At 34.7% G+C, this 14,576-nt stretch overlaps 2 protein-coding genes and 1 non-coding gene across 4 annotated transcripts; 2 read left to right on the top strand and 1 right to left on the bottom strand.

Moving 5' to 3' along the window:
- Window positions 1-1,346: 1,346 nt before the first annotated feature.
- Window positions 1,347-6,156, top strand: LOC129900608 (uncharacterized). The gene is made up of 2 exons (XM_055975619.1): window positions 1,347-2,415; window positions 5,576-6,156. The coding sequence occupies exons 1-2, from the start codon at window positions 1,639-1,641 to the stop codon at window positions 5,783-5,785; spliced, it is 987 nt and encodes a 328-aa protein (XP_055831594.1). The 5' UTR covers window positions 1,347-1,638; the 3' UTR covers window positions 5,786-6,156.
- Window positions 6,157-6,464: 308 nt separating this feature from the next.
- Window positions 6,465-6,535, top strand: TRNAG-GCC (transfer RNA glycine (anticodon GCC)). Its single transcript has one exon. It is a non-coding gene; the product is annotated as a tRNA-Gly (tRNA).
- A 220-nt stretch (window positions 6,536-6,755) lies between these two features.
- On the bottom strand, window positions 6,756-11,818 carry LOC129900592 (shewanella-like protein phosphatase 1). Of its 2 annotated transcripts, none has more exons than XM_055975601.1 (10): window positions 11,542-11,818; window positions 9,655-9,755; window positions 9,420-9,533; window positions 9,017-9,229; window positions 8,488-8,623; window positions 8,225-8,400; window positions 7,892-7,980; window positions 7,690-7,759; window positions 7,366-7,471; window positions 6,756-7,074 (listed from the first exon to the last, which is right to left on the bottom strand). In XM_055975601.1, the coding sequence occupies exons 1-9, from the start codon at window positions 11,750-11,752 to the stop codon at window positions 7,385-7,387; spliced, it is 1,197 nt and encodes a 398-aa protein (XP_055831576.1). In that variant the 5' UTR covers window positions 11,753-11,818; the 3' UTR covers window positions 6,756-7,074; window positions 7,366-7,384. The 2 variants fall into 2 exon arrangements, with proteins under 2 accessions (XP_055831576.1, XP_055831577.1); XM_055975602.1 differs by having other exon boundaries at window positions 6,756-7,042.
- Between the last annotated feature and the right edge of the window lie 2,758 nt (window positions 11,819-14,576).

The raw sequence follows: 14,576 nt of genomic DNA, 5'->3' as shown, positions 1-14,576 counted from the left end.
TAATCCAATTCATAATTAGGGATCCAACTAAAATCCATACTCGCCCCGTCTAGTTATTCATCTAAAAAAGATTATCCGTTTCTATAAATATATTTTTTTTTATTAATTATCCAATTGTCTTGTTCATTTTCTTTTTTATTCTTTTTTTAATCTCTTATTCTTAATTAGGATATTATGGACTCAATCTCCAAATGAATTTACATGTTCATATTCTTTTAATTTATATTATTATCATGGTGAGGTGGGCGTGTGATAGGATAAAATGTTTTTTTTTAATATTTTTACATTTTGAATTTTGGATACACACAAAAGAAAAATGCTTTGTCATCTTCTGTTGAACTACTTATTTATATATGAATGTCGTTGTTATTTTCCTCTTTTTTCTCTATTATTTTATTATAAATTGAAAAAAAATAAAATTTAAAATGATGAATAAGATTAAAAAAATAGAGGAGGAAGAGAGAGGAAGTGGGGAGGGGGAGGTGAGTGTAGAAATCAATTTTGAGATAACTAATTCGAAAAGATTGAATGAAGGTAAATGAAAATTGTTTGAATGAAGGTAAAAAAACACAAAATATACAAATAAAAATCTAAAAAATTCCATTAAAAATGTCAATGTAGGTTATCAAAATTTGGAGAAGCACGATTTGGATGGAGAGAAGAAATCTTTAAAATTTTCAAAAATGAATATGATTGTGAAATTAGGAGAAAAATGAGAGAGATGAGAGAAAATTGAATAGATGTATAAAAAGAAAGAAATAAATCATCGGAGAGAGAAGAGGCAGTTTTAGACTTTTAGTTATACAAATGGAGTGCGTGAGGCACGCTTAAAATAACAATTCTAATGAAACAATAGTTGCAAATGATATTCAAATTAAATTATAACTATATTTAATAATAAACTATTAAATGTCATTTATGTAATTTTTCCTTTTATTTACTATCGATCCTAAAATTAGGTCAATTATATGATTTCATATATTACGTATTTTAAATTATTTTAATGAAGAAGCACCTAAAATTTTCTTAAACTGTCGAGTTTGGTACAATATTATCCTCCATCCACCTTATCAGTGTGGACCGTTAAAAATAAAGATAGTTCTGAGTTAAAAGGCTGATGTGAGAGGTGTTTTAGGGCCTAAAAGATAAATATAGAATAGTTTTGAACCAATTTAAATAGTTAAATGACATTTTCCGTCATTCTCTATTTATTATATTTAAAGAATGAAATAATAAAATTATTATTTTATTTATTAAATTATGCCAAAATTACTATTAGACAAATAAAAATCGATCGAGGAAGTAATAAATATTGAATGAGAACATTAAGGTTACTCAATAAATTTAGTTGAGGCGTGTGAACAAAAAGAGAACTGTTTGTTTTTCCTTTTTCAAATTAATTAGGAAAGTCGACAGTTATTAGCAAAATTCCCAATTTGTTGGAACCCTAAACCTAACCACAACTCTTCTTCCTCCTCAAACCCTCCCCAAAATCCCTCAAAGCTTTAAGCTTTTTCTTCTTTTGACTTTACAGTGCTCTAAATTATTGAGCCGCTAATCCTTGTACAGAAAAAGGAACCAAATTGAACACAACCCGTACCCGAACCGGAAGGTACGGGAACCCTAGTTTTCTCATCCATGGCCACCGATGCTTCCCCGAAATTCCAACAACGGGACCTCTTACCGGTGCCACAACCACCAGATTACCACCCGGTGGCTGTGGTATCGCCGGCACATGACGGCCTCCATTTTTGGCAGTTTATGGTCGCCGGGTCAATTGCCGGTACGGTTGAACACATGGCGATGTTCCCCGTAGATACAATCAAGACCCAAATGCAAGCCCTAGGTACTTGTCCCTTAAGATCCGCTAGTATCCGTACGGCGCTTGGGGGAATTCTTAAATCCGAAGGCATTGCTGGACTTTACCGTGGCATTGGAGCTATGGGCCTAGGTGCTGGTCCAGCCCATGCCGTTTATTTCTCCGTTTATGAGAGTTGTAAGAAAAAATTTTCCGGTGGGAATCCAAATAATTCAGCTGCACATGCTATTTCGGGTGTTTTCGCTACAGTTGCAAGTGATGCAGTTTTTACACCGATGGATACGGTGAAGCAGAGGTTGCAGCTGAGTGAAAGCCCGTATAAGGGTGTATTGGATTGTGTGAAAAGGGTTTTGAAGGAAGAGGGGTTTAAGGCCTTTTATGCTTCATATAAAACTACAGTCTTGATGAATGCCCCATATACAGCCGTACACTTTGCTACGTATGAGGCTGCGAAACTGGGGCTGTTGGGTGTTTCGCCTGATAGTGCAAGTGATGAAAGTATAATAGTTCATGCCACTGCTGGGGCGGCAGCTGGAGCATTAGCGGCGTTAGTTACAACGCCCCTTGATGTTGTCAAGACGCAATTACAATGCCAGGTATGTTTTCTTTCTTTATGGGAGCTATTTCTTGTATTGATTTGGGCTGGTTATCTGGGAATCTAGTTGTTAACATTGTAACTCGTAGTGGTATATATGGGTCTGGAATTAAAACTCTATACTTTAAAATTTTAACTACTAAGAAAGGGGCCTGAAAAGGTCAGAAGGTTTTATCTTGGGAATGGTTCTTTTTGAGGATAAGGTTACATAACATAAAAGCACAGAACTAGAGAAAAGCAGAGAAGGAAGAAACCTACACATTCTACTCGGCTTCTTGAATATCCCGACTACTTGAGGCTGGCTTTTTCTGACTATTCAGGGTTAGCTTAAGTTGGATTAACCTCAACCATAGATGCAGTTGCTGAGTAGAAATTGTGCTTAAGGTTATGCTGAAATCTGTAACCTCTTTCTGCTGCATGTTTTCGTGTAACAGTCTTTGTATAAGTTTGGATACCAAGGTCTTTTTAATTATTGGTGCTTACTCAATTAGGCAACATGACCAGTAGTATTCACGTCCTTGTACACTTTATGGATGTTAATAAGTGGTTTAAGGACTTCTCTTTAATGGAAGAGAATGATTGCCTAATTGAGATTTTAGTTAAATACAATATAGTTTGTCCAGTTAGGTTCTTTTATTTTTGATTCATGTTTAGTTGTTTTACTATATTTTGAGACATGAAAGGTTATGTTTCTGCTGTTAGCACTAGTAGAATATAGGTTTCATAAGTTGGTGTTAATGTTCTTGGGAAACTACAACTAAATGCCCAGTATTCAATGAGCCTATATATCTGAAAGCAGACATAAGGGAACCGATTCATAAAATGTTGTGCAGTAGTGCCAATGTTCTCGAGCACACTAGTTTATTTTCGTTCTCAAACTTTCCCCTGTCGGCTGTGACACTTCATTGTCTAGTCGAACAGTAGTCTTTTTGATGGCTAAGTGAAACAAATCATTGACTGGGTGTTTTGACAATATTTGAGTTGAAGTTGACAAAAAGATTATTTGAAGTTGAAGTTGGAAAAAGGTTAATGGTAGTCACTTCAGTCTTGTTGGGACAAGAACTTCACATGGAAAAGAGTTTGTGAAGTTGAATATTTTTAAGTGGAAGGGAGTATTTCAATATTTCACTTGAAGTTCAATTTTTTTTCCCGGTAAGGTAAAATTTTATTGAAACTTAAAAAAGCCTCTATGCTGGGCAGTACAACTCCCGTAAATTACATCATTGTTGTTCCTGCAGGGAGTCAATCAACTTATCAACTTACCCTCATCATATATGTCAACTAGATTACACCAAGACGCCGAATTACACAAACATCTAAACTTCAACTGTTCAACATATGGATAGATACATCTCTTTTTGTTTATAACCGTGGTGCCCAGACCAGTTGATGCACACCTTGACTAATTCCACGGGGCAAGATAGGTACCAGGTAACTCTGCTACCAAGGCTTGGAATAGATGAGAATAAATCACCTAGTTTGTCTCCGTTGGAATTTGAACCTAAGACCTCATGGTTCTTCAACCCACTTCACTAACCATTAGGTCACACATTGTTTTCAAAATATCTCCGGTTTCTTTATCTCTAAATATTCACAAAACACAACCTGGAACAGACCTCCCAATCTATTTCAACTTGTTTCTGCCCCTGCAGAGCAACCTGCTATTAAGAAACTCTGAACACTTGGCAATCAATACAAATATATTACTCCTCAACACTTGAAGTTCAAATATTGAAATTCATCTTTGCAAATATTCATGGCCAAACTAGTATTTGCAAATGTTGAGATAGTATTTATGTCGAGACGTGAATAGTTTCATTTGGTCGTACTTCATACATTTAGGTCAAATGGGGATACTCATGTATTTTATCCTGTTTTACAGGAACTTTTTATTTCACATAATCGAAGAATTTTGAAACTTATATTAAGGATGTTCGGGGGAAGTGCCCTGGCTTTGTAAACGAAATCACATGTGGTCTTACTCAATGAGGAAATAGAAGAAAATTTTATCATCTGATCTTTAATTGCTCTTTTCTAGACCTGTACTTGCTGCTAGGCTAATTGACTGTGATTTTGATTTTTTGCTCCATTATGTTGGAAGTCGTGATGTGCTTTAATTTTACCTGAAATGTTTTATCTGGCTGGTTATCTTGAATATCCATCACATGTGAGTTTTGCACCATATTATTTTCTCCCCTGTGCTAGACAAATCAATGCTTTTTTAACTTGAACCAACTTGTCTGTCAAGTCCTCATGTAGCTCCTAATGGTGGGTCCTGTGCAGACGCATTTAAAACGGAAAAGGGCCTAAAATGCCCTCGAATTATTGGAAATGGTACAAAAATGCCCCTCATTCATCTATTGGGCCTAAAATGCCCTTGACATCCATCTTTAGGTCCAAAAATGACCTTTTCTTTAACGAAAAAGGGCATTTTTGGTCCAATAGATAGATGAGGGACATTTTTGTACAATTTTCAATAGTTCAAGGGCATTTTAGGCCATTTTCCATAATTAAAATTTTGTTAAATATATTTTGATTTATAATTAATTTTAAATAATTAAATTGTAACCAATAGATGGCTGCCACGTGTTTTAAAAAATTATTCAAATTATTTAATCAAAATTCTGTTAAATAAATTTTGATTTATAATTAATTTTAAATAATTAAATTATAACCAATAGATGACCGGCACGTGTTTAAAAAATTTATTCAAATTATTTAATTAAAATTCTGTTAAAAGGGCCTAAAATGCCCCCGAACTATTGAAAATAGTACAAAAATGCCCCTCATTCATCTATTGGGCCTAAAATGCCCTTTTCTGTTAAAGAAAACGTCAATTTTGGACGTAAAAGTGGATGTCAAGGGCATTTTAGGCCCAATAGATGATGAGAGGCATTTTTATACCTTTTTCAATAGTTCAATGACATTTTAGGCCCTTTTCCGCATTTAAAATCTAGGAATTAGTCCAATTTTGTACCTTACAACAACTACACCTCAGTACCAAATAATTTGGGTTCAGTTATATGTCCGATGTCGTTTTGTATTGTGCTCTTAGCTTGCTGAGTTCCGCATAGTTTTCCACGAAGGGTAATTTGTCCTTAGTTTAAAATGAGGCATTTGCTAAATACGTTAGTCATCTAATCTTTAATGTGTTGGTTCAGGGTATATGTGGCTGTGATAGATTTAAATCTAGTTCAATTGGGGATGTTTTTCGGATAATTGTGAAGAAGGATGGATACAGAGGTCTTATGAGGGGGTGGATGCCAAGGATGCTCTTCCATGCTCCTGCTGCTGCAATTTGCTGGTCTACATACGAAGCTGCCAAGGCCTTCTTCCAAGAGCACAACACTGTTAGCAACAGTGTGACCTGAAAAATATAATAAGAAAGAGGGAATATTATCACTTTTCTCCATGCCAAAAAAGAAAGAGAAGGAGAGAATTCTCTCTATTGTTGTATGCATACTATAATTTATGGATGAGGCAGAAAGTTTACCTGCTGTGGGAGATTGAAGACGGAGAAACAAGAAGAAAGGTTGTGTACTCCTAAGTTGCATCTACAACCACGAAGTTATATTTTTATTTTTATTTAGGGTCTGTATAATTTATGTTAAGTTTGAATAAGTTGGTGAGATTGAGTCCTTGTTCTGATGATTTTTTTTCTTCATATCATGAAGAAATAGGTGAATTGGATTAGAAAATTTTGAGTATTAATTCATCACATGAGAATTGGTTATTGTTATCATTCTCTTTTCATAGGTTAGTTGGAGCACCATCTTGATTCATCAACATTGCTTGTACTTGTCCTCTTTCAACACCATACCCAGTGTAGTTCCACATAATGAGATCTCGAAGAGGATAGAGTGTATGTAGACTTTACCTCTACTTCAAAGGTGAGATAGAGAGGCTTTAGATGTCTTGCTCTTCCAAGGGGAGTTTTCTATTTAGATATTTCCTGTGCTTAGAATATGAAGAATTTGAACGATGCAGAGTGGTTTATCTCCCAAGTATAAGCTAAATTTTATCACTATTGAATTACACACAATACAATTGGCACCAGTGGTCTAGTGGTAGAATAGTACCCTGCCACGGTACAGACCCGGGTTCGATTCCCGGCTGGTGCATTCTTTTTTCTCATTTTAAAATACATCTGTTATTATATATATATACCTCAAGTTCATTTAATTTTGTCTCTGATACCTTGATTATATATAGCTAAAGATTTTGTTCGATACCCAAAAATTTCTTTAGAGCATATAATTGTACTTCTGAATCCATACTGCAATTCAAATAGCTACAAACTTCTGTTCAATCATCAAATGTTTTATGAGAATGGCTAAAATGTACGCGTAACAAATGATTTTTATAGTTAATTACCAGTCTACTAGTACCTTGGATTTGCTATATACTGATTAACACCATGTATTTCTGACTAGTATTTAAATTACAGCAGATCACTATACACGATTTATACAAATAGAATACAAGGAGCCAGCTTTCAATTTACAGTTCCCTGTTTTCTGGAATGGATGAAATCACTCTCATTTTCCAATTCACATAGCCATTTGTAAGAGAACGAAAACTCCGTGTTGTTTCATTCTCACTTGACAAAAACAGGAACTGAACCATGGCTATGGTGAAAATAGAAAGATATATCAAGAGCCTGTACACACAAATAAGATGAAATGATGCATCACAAATTACAAACGTGATCCTAAAATGAGTGAAGTATATGCAAATAGGTTTAACCATTCAAAATCATGAAATGCTAACAAAAATAAACATAAAGTAGATGTCCTTTTTTTCCCAGTATTATTCTTCGTTTGGGTTTTAGATTTGCAAGGAGGGGAGCAGTTATTGAGCTGCCACCAGAAATGCAATAAAATCACCCCTTGTCATGATATAAAGTGAAACATCAAACCAAATGAAGAATGGACGTTCTTTTAAAGCATACCTTGGGGTTTCTATGATATCTACGTGTAATCAGCGACCTGAAGTTCACTGGACCAATCCTTGGTGCTCCTTATGGCCTTAGCTTTATTATCTCTTATTTCTAGTACCTGATAAAAGACAGTAAGATTCCAAGTATAAGAGGGTGCATCCAACTGGATAAGCAGCTGTACAGGTAAGCCAAATATGACTATAAGTTGAAAATAAATCAAGAAAATAGTAGTCTCTTAACAGAAGCTCCAGTAGTGAAAGTAATTGTTTTATCTTCTCATTTTTAATCATATAATATTGGATATTACAATAGTACATGGGCGAGAAAGGTAATCACCTCAGGGCTTGAGTCAAGTACTCCTCTAGACATTCCTACGTCAATGCGCCATATGCTACAGTTATACTTACTGCAAGGGAAACCAGAATTAATCAATATACGAGTAGTAATCATTGGTTTTAGTAATTAGTTATGACTAGTACTAAGTGGCTATCTTAATATTGCTTTAGGAAAAATAACAGATCATATCAAGATCCTCTACCAATTTACTCCCATCGGTTGAGGAGTATGTCCTACAACCATTGCTTTGGCGCCCACACTTTGTAGTGTTTCTTCAAGAAGATATTGTACCTGATAGTTAAAAAGAAAATCATTTACAGATTAGCATAACTTGATATAAACATGTTACAATAAGATTAGAAACTAAACATAATTGATTTCAACTAGGAAAAGAACAACAGGCAATAAGCCAGAAAATACAACTCTGAAAAGAAACTGAGCAACAATTTCCATCGATTCAGGATGAAACCGAGATAAGTTCACATGATATGAGAGGACAGTTTGCTGAATGTGCACAGAAGGAACTGCATATAACCTGCTCAAGCTGGTAGTTTTCCAGCTCCGGGCTATCTCTGGAGTACATACGGTTCCACACAATACTGTCATAGCCCCTGGTGGCTATGAAAGGGATCTGTGGAGAATCATCTGCTTCACTCGGACCTTTCATCCATCGAGAAACTTCTCTATTCAGCCTCTCTAAGCCATAGGCAACTGCAATAGCATTAATAATCATATTAGAAAATCATTTTACATGTATCCTAATAAACCAGAAAACTGGGCAGCTGATTAGCTTGTTACCATGATGAGGAAGAAGGCCACCATGACAGAAAAGCCAATCATCAACCTTAAGAACAACACCATGTCGTGCCAACTCACATGCCAATGGACCCCCGGGTCTCATCAGGATTGATCTTGCAATTACACCCTTTTGCCGCTGTCCTAATATTTGGACAACTTAATAAGCATAGAAAATATCAAGCACCAAAGCACATGGAAATAACAAATGTTTCTTAAGAGTGTAAAAGTTCATAAAGGAACTATCTTGAGTATCCACTTAAAAATTATACAGTTACCACTTTAAAGGCTTTTTTCATCAACCCGCTGTTCGCAATTGGATTGCTCGCTAGTCGCAATACTTGTCTAAATTTATGCCTTTTACTTCACGGTAACAAGGTAATTTTCTGTTTACCTACAATAATTTTTTTTTTAACAAGTCAACACTAAAGTGCTTCTTATGCCAATATATTTGTTTGTCCAGCCGCTCAAAGTAACTCTGAAACCTCCCATCAGCGAATGAGAAGAAGACCTAGATTTGAAAAGAACACACCTTCACCAAATTCCACTGAGCCCAATAATTTTGAGACACCTTCCGATCCTGTTTCCATCTGCCAGACACAGCACACCAACTGACAAAAGCTTCTTCCCAGTTGCGTTCACATTTATCCAAGTATTCCAAAAAGTCTATACACTCATCCAGTGCCCCATTATTAACGTATCTGTAGTCTCCTTCGACATTCATAGTTTCATGATTTCCATTGACCTATAATAATAATCATTCATGACATGAAGAACACATAAGGTTAACAGAAAATCATCATTCAAGTCTCCAAATATCATTAAATTGCACAGTATAAAAGCTACATTTACCCAGCTGTAACAATAAAGAAAGAGAGATTAGCTGTCAGCATATTACCAAGATACTAGTAAAATATGGCTGAACACATACAGACCTGGAAAACTGCCCCACCATGGGCTTTTGCCTGGATATCTAGTGACTTCAACAAAGATAAAATTGCAAGTTCGTCTTCACCTCGATCAAGTATATCTCCAAGCTGAACCAACACCTGGTACAAAGAACCATGTCATATTTCTATACGATAATCAATGAGTTGATAAATCTCAACTACAGTAGAAGGCCATTTATAACCTTCAAGCTAGAATGTGATTGCAAATTTAAAAGCTTACCGTCTCACCACCAATCCACAAACTTTGACCATCAGAACTCAGCACACCAGCCGTCTCAAGTGCACATCTTGCCTTATCAAGATCTCCATGCAAATCTCCAACTAAAACGAAAAATCAGACCAATCAAAAATGCAAAAGGTTAGGCAGAAGAGCACTCCAATCATAATCTGAGTAACCTAACTTTTTTGAATATGCGGCAGAAATCCTCTCTTTTTTCTCTCCTACTCAATTGCGTATTTTCAATTTTCAATTTTCTATTCATCATTTCACCACTACCTCTCTCTCTCACACACACACAAACACACACAAAAAATAATAATCTTGTTTAGCATTGAGGCATGGTTTAGATAGTTGGGAGATAATATACACAAATAATAAACCTTCCTCTCAAATTCATGAGTTTAAGAAATAAAAATTGCTATGACACGATTGACAAAGAAATTCTCCAAATATCTCCAACAAAAATTCCTGCCTGTAACATTGCTGTCTATTTTTGTCTTCATTTATGTAATATGCTCTACTGATTGGTTGGATCTATTGGAAACAACATCTCTACCCCACAAAGGTAGGGGGTAAGGTCTGCGTACATCCTACCCTCTCCAAAACCCACCTATGGGATTACATTGGTTATGTTGTTGCTTAGTGATTAGTTTTTGCACCACCAATTCCAGCCCAAAGAATGGCTTACAAAGGGGGTTAGTCAAGTGGTTCGGTTTCTCGTCATTACCTATTCATATACATCCCTCCCCCTAAAATATTCTGATAGTAGTTTTTTGATGAAAGGTGGGAATATTTACCACTATACTACGACGCCTTTGTTTTCTGATAGTAGTTAGGCTGGTGAAATCAGATGAAGCCCATCCCCTCTTGATATGTGTCATAAACATCCTTGTCAGTATTGCGGTAGATCAGTTAAAGGCAGCTGGTTGCTCCTTATATGCATGGTAATGGAACTGCAGGTGTTAATTAGCTTTACTTGGTTTCGATCATCTTTTCCAGTTGGAAGATGAAATAAAAGGTGGCATGTGGCACGATGTAAGTAGGAAATCAGAGTGGCCAATCCATAGGAGGGTCAACCTTAAGCCAAGGACAATTCAAGCAGTAGGCTGATAATTAAAATTGAAAAAGCTTAGATGCCACGCTACAACTGTTTGGTAATGCTTGCTAGTGTTTCAGCACGAGAACTCTTTTTAACTTTAGCTTTTACACTCCACTTGCATTCCTAGCGATTAAGCATTTCTATTTTGTATTGAATGCTGCTTTCCTCGCAGTTTTTCATTCCCATAACTATGATTATTATGTAGTAAGTATTACAGTTGGACCTTTTGTCAAGAGTAGTGATTAGTATATTTTTCAACTTTTAAGTCCTGTACATTCGCTCAATTTATCTTTTAAACTAGTACTAGTATGCCTTCATAAATACCAATCAGTTAGTAAAATCAAGCACTTGTTCCTCCTAACAAAAATCAATTCGGCAGCAACAAACGCAATCAACACTACCAGTTCAGCTGTTTCAACTATTCAAGTTCTACTAGTTGAACTCAGTGGCATTTGATAAGAATCATAAACTCACGCTCCAAAATCCAAATTTAGACAAGAATTCACTTAGGGTTACACATCAAGAAATTATAGCTCAAGCAATTGCCAAAATTATGAACTGTAAAAAAGACTTTTGTGGATACATGATGAAAATAATCCTGATTATATTATAAATAAATAAAAACTCGAGAGGTCCAACACTGAATGTTGTAGCATAGCGAGAACATGAGATTTCTAAAAATAAAAATGAAAATTGGAGGTATGAGAAGGGCATGGGGATCGAACCCTCACCTATTGGTGAAAGTTCATGATACTGTTGAAAATTCAGAAAGGAAAAGTGAAAGGAACCTGCTACAATTCTGCGACCCGGAGCAGAAACGAAAGTGGGCGGATCCCCATCAACGACAATGGGCTTTAAGCTAGCGGTACTAGTGCTGCTGCTACTGGTATAGTGAGATGGGGTTGAAACAAGTGAATCAACCAATTTGCGAGAGTGTGATTGTGAAGGAGAAGGAGGTTGAAGGGGTAAAGAACACGTTAACGAAAGAGTAGCCATCATTTTAAGGGAATACTTTTTCCCTTCTTCTCCCTATTTGCTACGATTCTCATTGCAAATATCAAACAAAAAAGTGGAGCTGTTTTAGCCACAAATGTTTGGTGTATCAATTCCCAATTTAATTACGTATCTTTCATTTATTTATTTTTAAAAAATAATAATAAACATAAAAGAGTAAGCTTAGTATAATTATATATTTGTAGACTATTATAAAATAGAGGGAGAAAATTAGAGTTGTGTGTAATTTCATATTGCAAATACGATGCCTTTTTATAGGCTAAAGTTGTTGAAAAACAGTCAATATACAGTAACAAAATGCGTGAGTTACAGTGAAAATATTATTCATCTATAGCGAAAGTGGATCCCACAGACATTCACTTGTTTTACAACACTTCTCCTTGAATGCGCAAAAAAATAAGAAAATATACATAATTATCTGTTGCCTCATTAAAAGTTGTTTGAAGAAAGCTACTTTATAAGCTGCTTGTAAAGCTGATTATAAGAATCTGCTTGTGTAAGTTGTTTATATGGACTTGCTTGTAAGCTGTCTGCTTGAGTTCAAACTTATCCCGAAAATCGTATAGTGCGCTTTATACTCCCCCAGATTAAAACATCACCTAATTCTCGTGAAGGATGCCACTCAATCTTGTACTTAGTTTTCCAAATGTTGATATTGAATGTATCTTTGTGACCAAATCATATTCATGAATATGTTGCCTCCTTGAACATATCCTGATATATCATTTTCTTGTCTCTTAGATGTGTCCAGTCGTTGAGTTCAGCCAAATAAATTCTTGACAATCACTTAGTTTATGACCTCGTCGAAGTAGACGAATTGCTCATTCGACTTGTTTATAGTAATAGTCAAGTGATAGAGACTTTCATGACAATAATTTATTATTTTGTAAAATAACATGACCGACAGTATAACCACATGAAAGTAGATAATTTTCTTGAGATCAGACTTCATATTAATCAAATAATTTCCTACAGTTTCATAAGCAATAAACCTTAACATGATTGATTAGAATAATAAATTTATAAATCATTATTTGATTCACTTTGACATCTCTATCGATAAGAGTCATGTTATATTTTGCATGCACATAAATAGAATTATAATATCATGAATGGTAATAGCAGGATACACAGGTGCACCAATTGCACTATGACATGGTATTTTCTTACCATTTTTAATGAGATAGAAAGTGATCTTACGACTATTGACGCACTCAATAGAATCACTTTAAAACCTTTTAATCATTGATAAATTTTCATACAATATTTACGTCTAACTAGTCATGATAATCATTTATTATACGTATTCAAATTCTTCATATATTGTCAAACTAAAAGAAGTCTCATTGCATCCACCACAGGAAAACACATCTCCATATAATAATGTCAGGATTTTTGGGAAAAATCTATATGCCCCAAGGCGCAATCGTACTTTATATTTTACGATTTTCATTTTATTTTTATCATAATCATCCATTTGAACTCCCATTGTTATTATATCTTGGTATATGGACTATAAATTCAAAACATCATTTTTTTCAAGTGAGATATAATATACTTGAATTGCATATTTACTTTGGCCAATCATTGACCTATCGATACAATTTGAGAGATTCGAATTCAAGATCCTTGTCATCATTTATAATTTTGAGCGCCACATTATATTAAAGATATTGTCGACGGTTATTTGATATCGATTCTGATATGACATAACTTGTTGAGCTCTCTTTATTTTTCATCATTTTCAGGTATCTGAACCTTTGCCAAGATTTTATTAAGTTTATGTCATGGTGTTTTTTTTATATCACTTGCCTCATTATTATGACCATCTTGATCATTTGGTCCTCTTTTTCTTCAAGAAATTTTAACTTTGGAATCGATTTATTTATCACGCTTCAGGCGTACCATAAATTATGTCATTCAATAAATTTTTATTGGAGCATTTATTACTGGATTATAACATAGGATCAGCGAATGCGTCTGACAATTGACTTATATTATCATTGAACAAGGATCATACCAATAATAATTCATATGTATAACTTATTTTCTAGTTGCTTTTCATCCATCCCCTAATGTTAGAAAATCTAACATTCGCCCTACCTTATTTGAAGACTCATCTTTGTGCATTACGTAGTGGTGGAGCAATTGAATCTTATATTGCACATTTAAATTTTTAGATGAGAATTATTTGGTTCCTGACCCTGAACCAATTATAATAGGGGATCCTTGTTGGCTTCATGCATAGATGTGTTGTTATATTTGAAATAGCACATCTCATATCACATTTATTTTGAAAGTTTTGTTCTCATAACCAATAGTTTAGCTTTAATTGGAGGCATATAACTTTTGCCTAAACCTACTTGGATATATAAACCAGCATCATCAATATAATTTTATAATTTGAAATGTGCTCTTGATTTAACAATTCGAGCAAATAACAAAGCACATGTGACTATAGCATAGATGTATCTATTAAAATCATATAATAGTAAATGGTCCATATGGCAGGTGGACGGGTTCATATTCACCTTTTTATAGATTTCAAAAATTCAGGGGATACAATTCCAACCTTAGCTGATACAATAATAATTTTATCATGAGAACAAACAACACAAGAGAATTCTTGAAGAGTTTATTATTTCTTCAAAATATAACTATATGAATTCTCAATTATTTTTGCATTATATTTGATCCGGGATGGTCAGCCGGTCATACCAACTAAAATTTATTTCAGTAAATTTCTAATTTATTTTTGCATGTGATTCCATCATCATGTCCATATTTATGTACCACATACACCATAAAA

Source organism: Solanum dulcamara, chromosome 8, assembly GCF_947179165.1.
Source record: "Solanum dulcamara chromosome 8, daSolDulc1.2, whole genome shotgun sequence".
NCBI classification, from domain to species: domain Eukaryota; kingdom Viridiplantae; phylum Streptophyta; class Magnoliopsida; order Solanales; family Solanaceae; genus Solanum; species Solanum dulcamara.
This window is presented reverse-complemented; position numbering and strand designations above follow the sequence as displayed.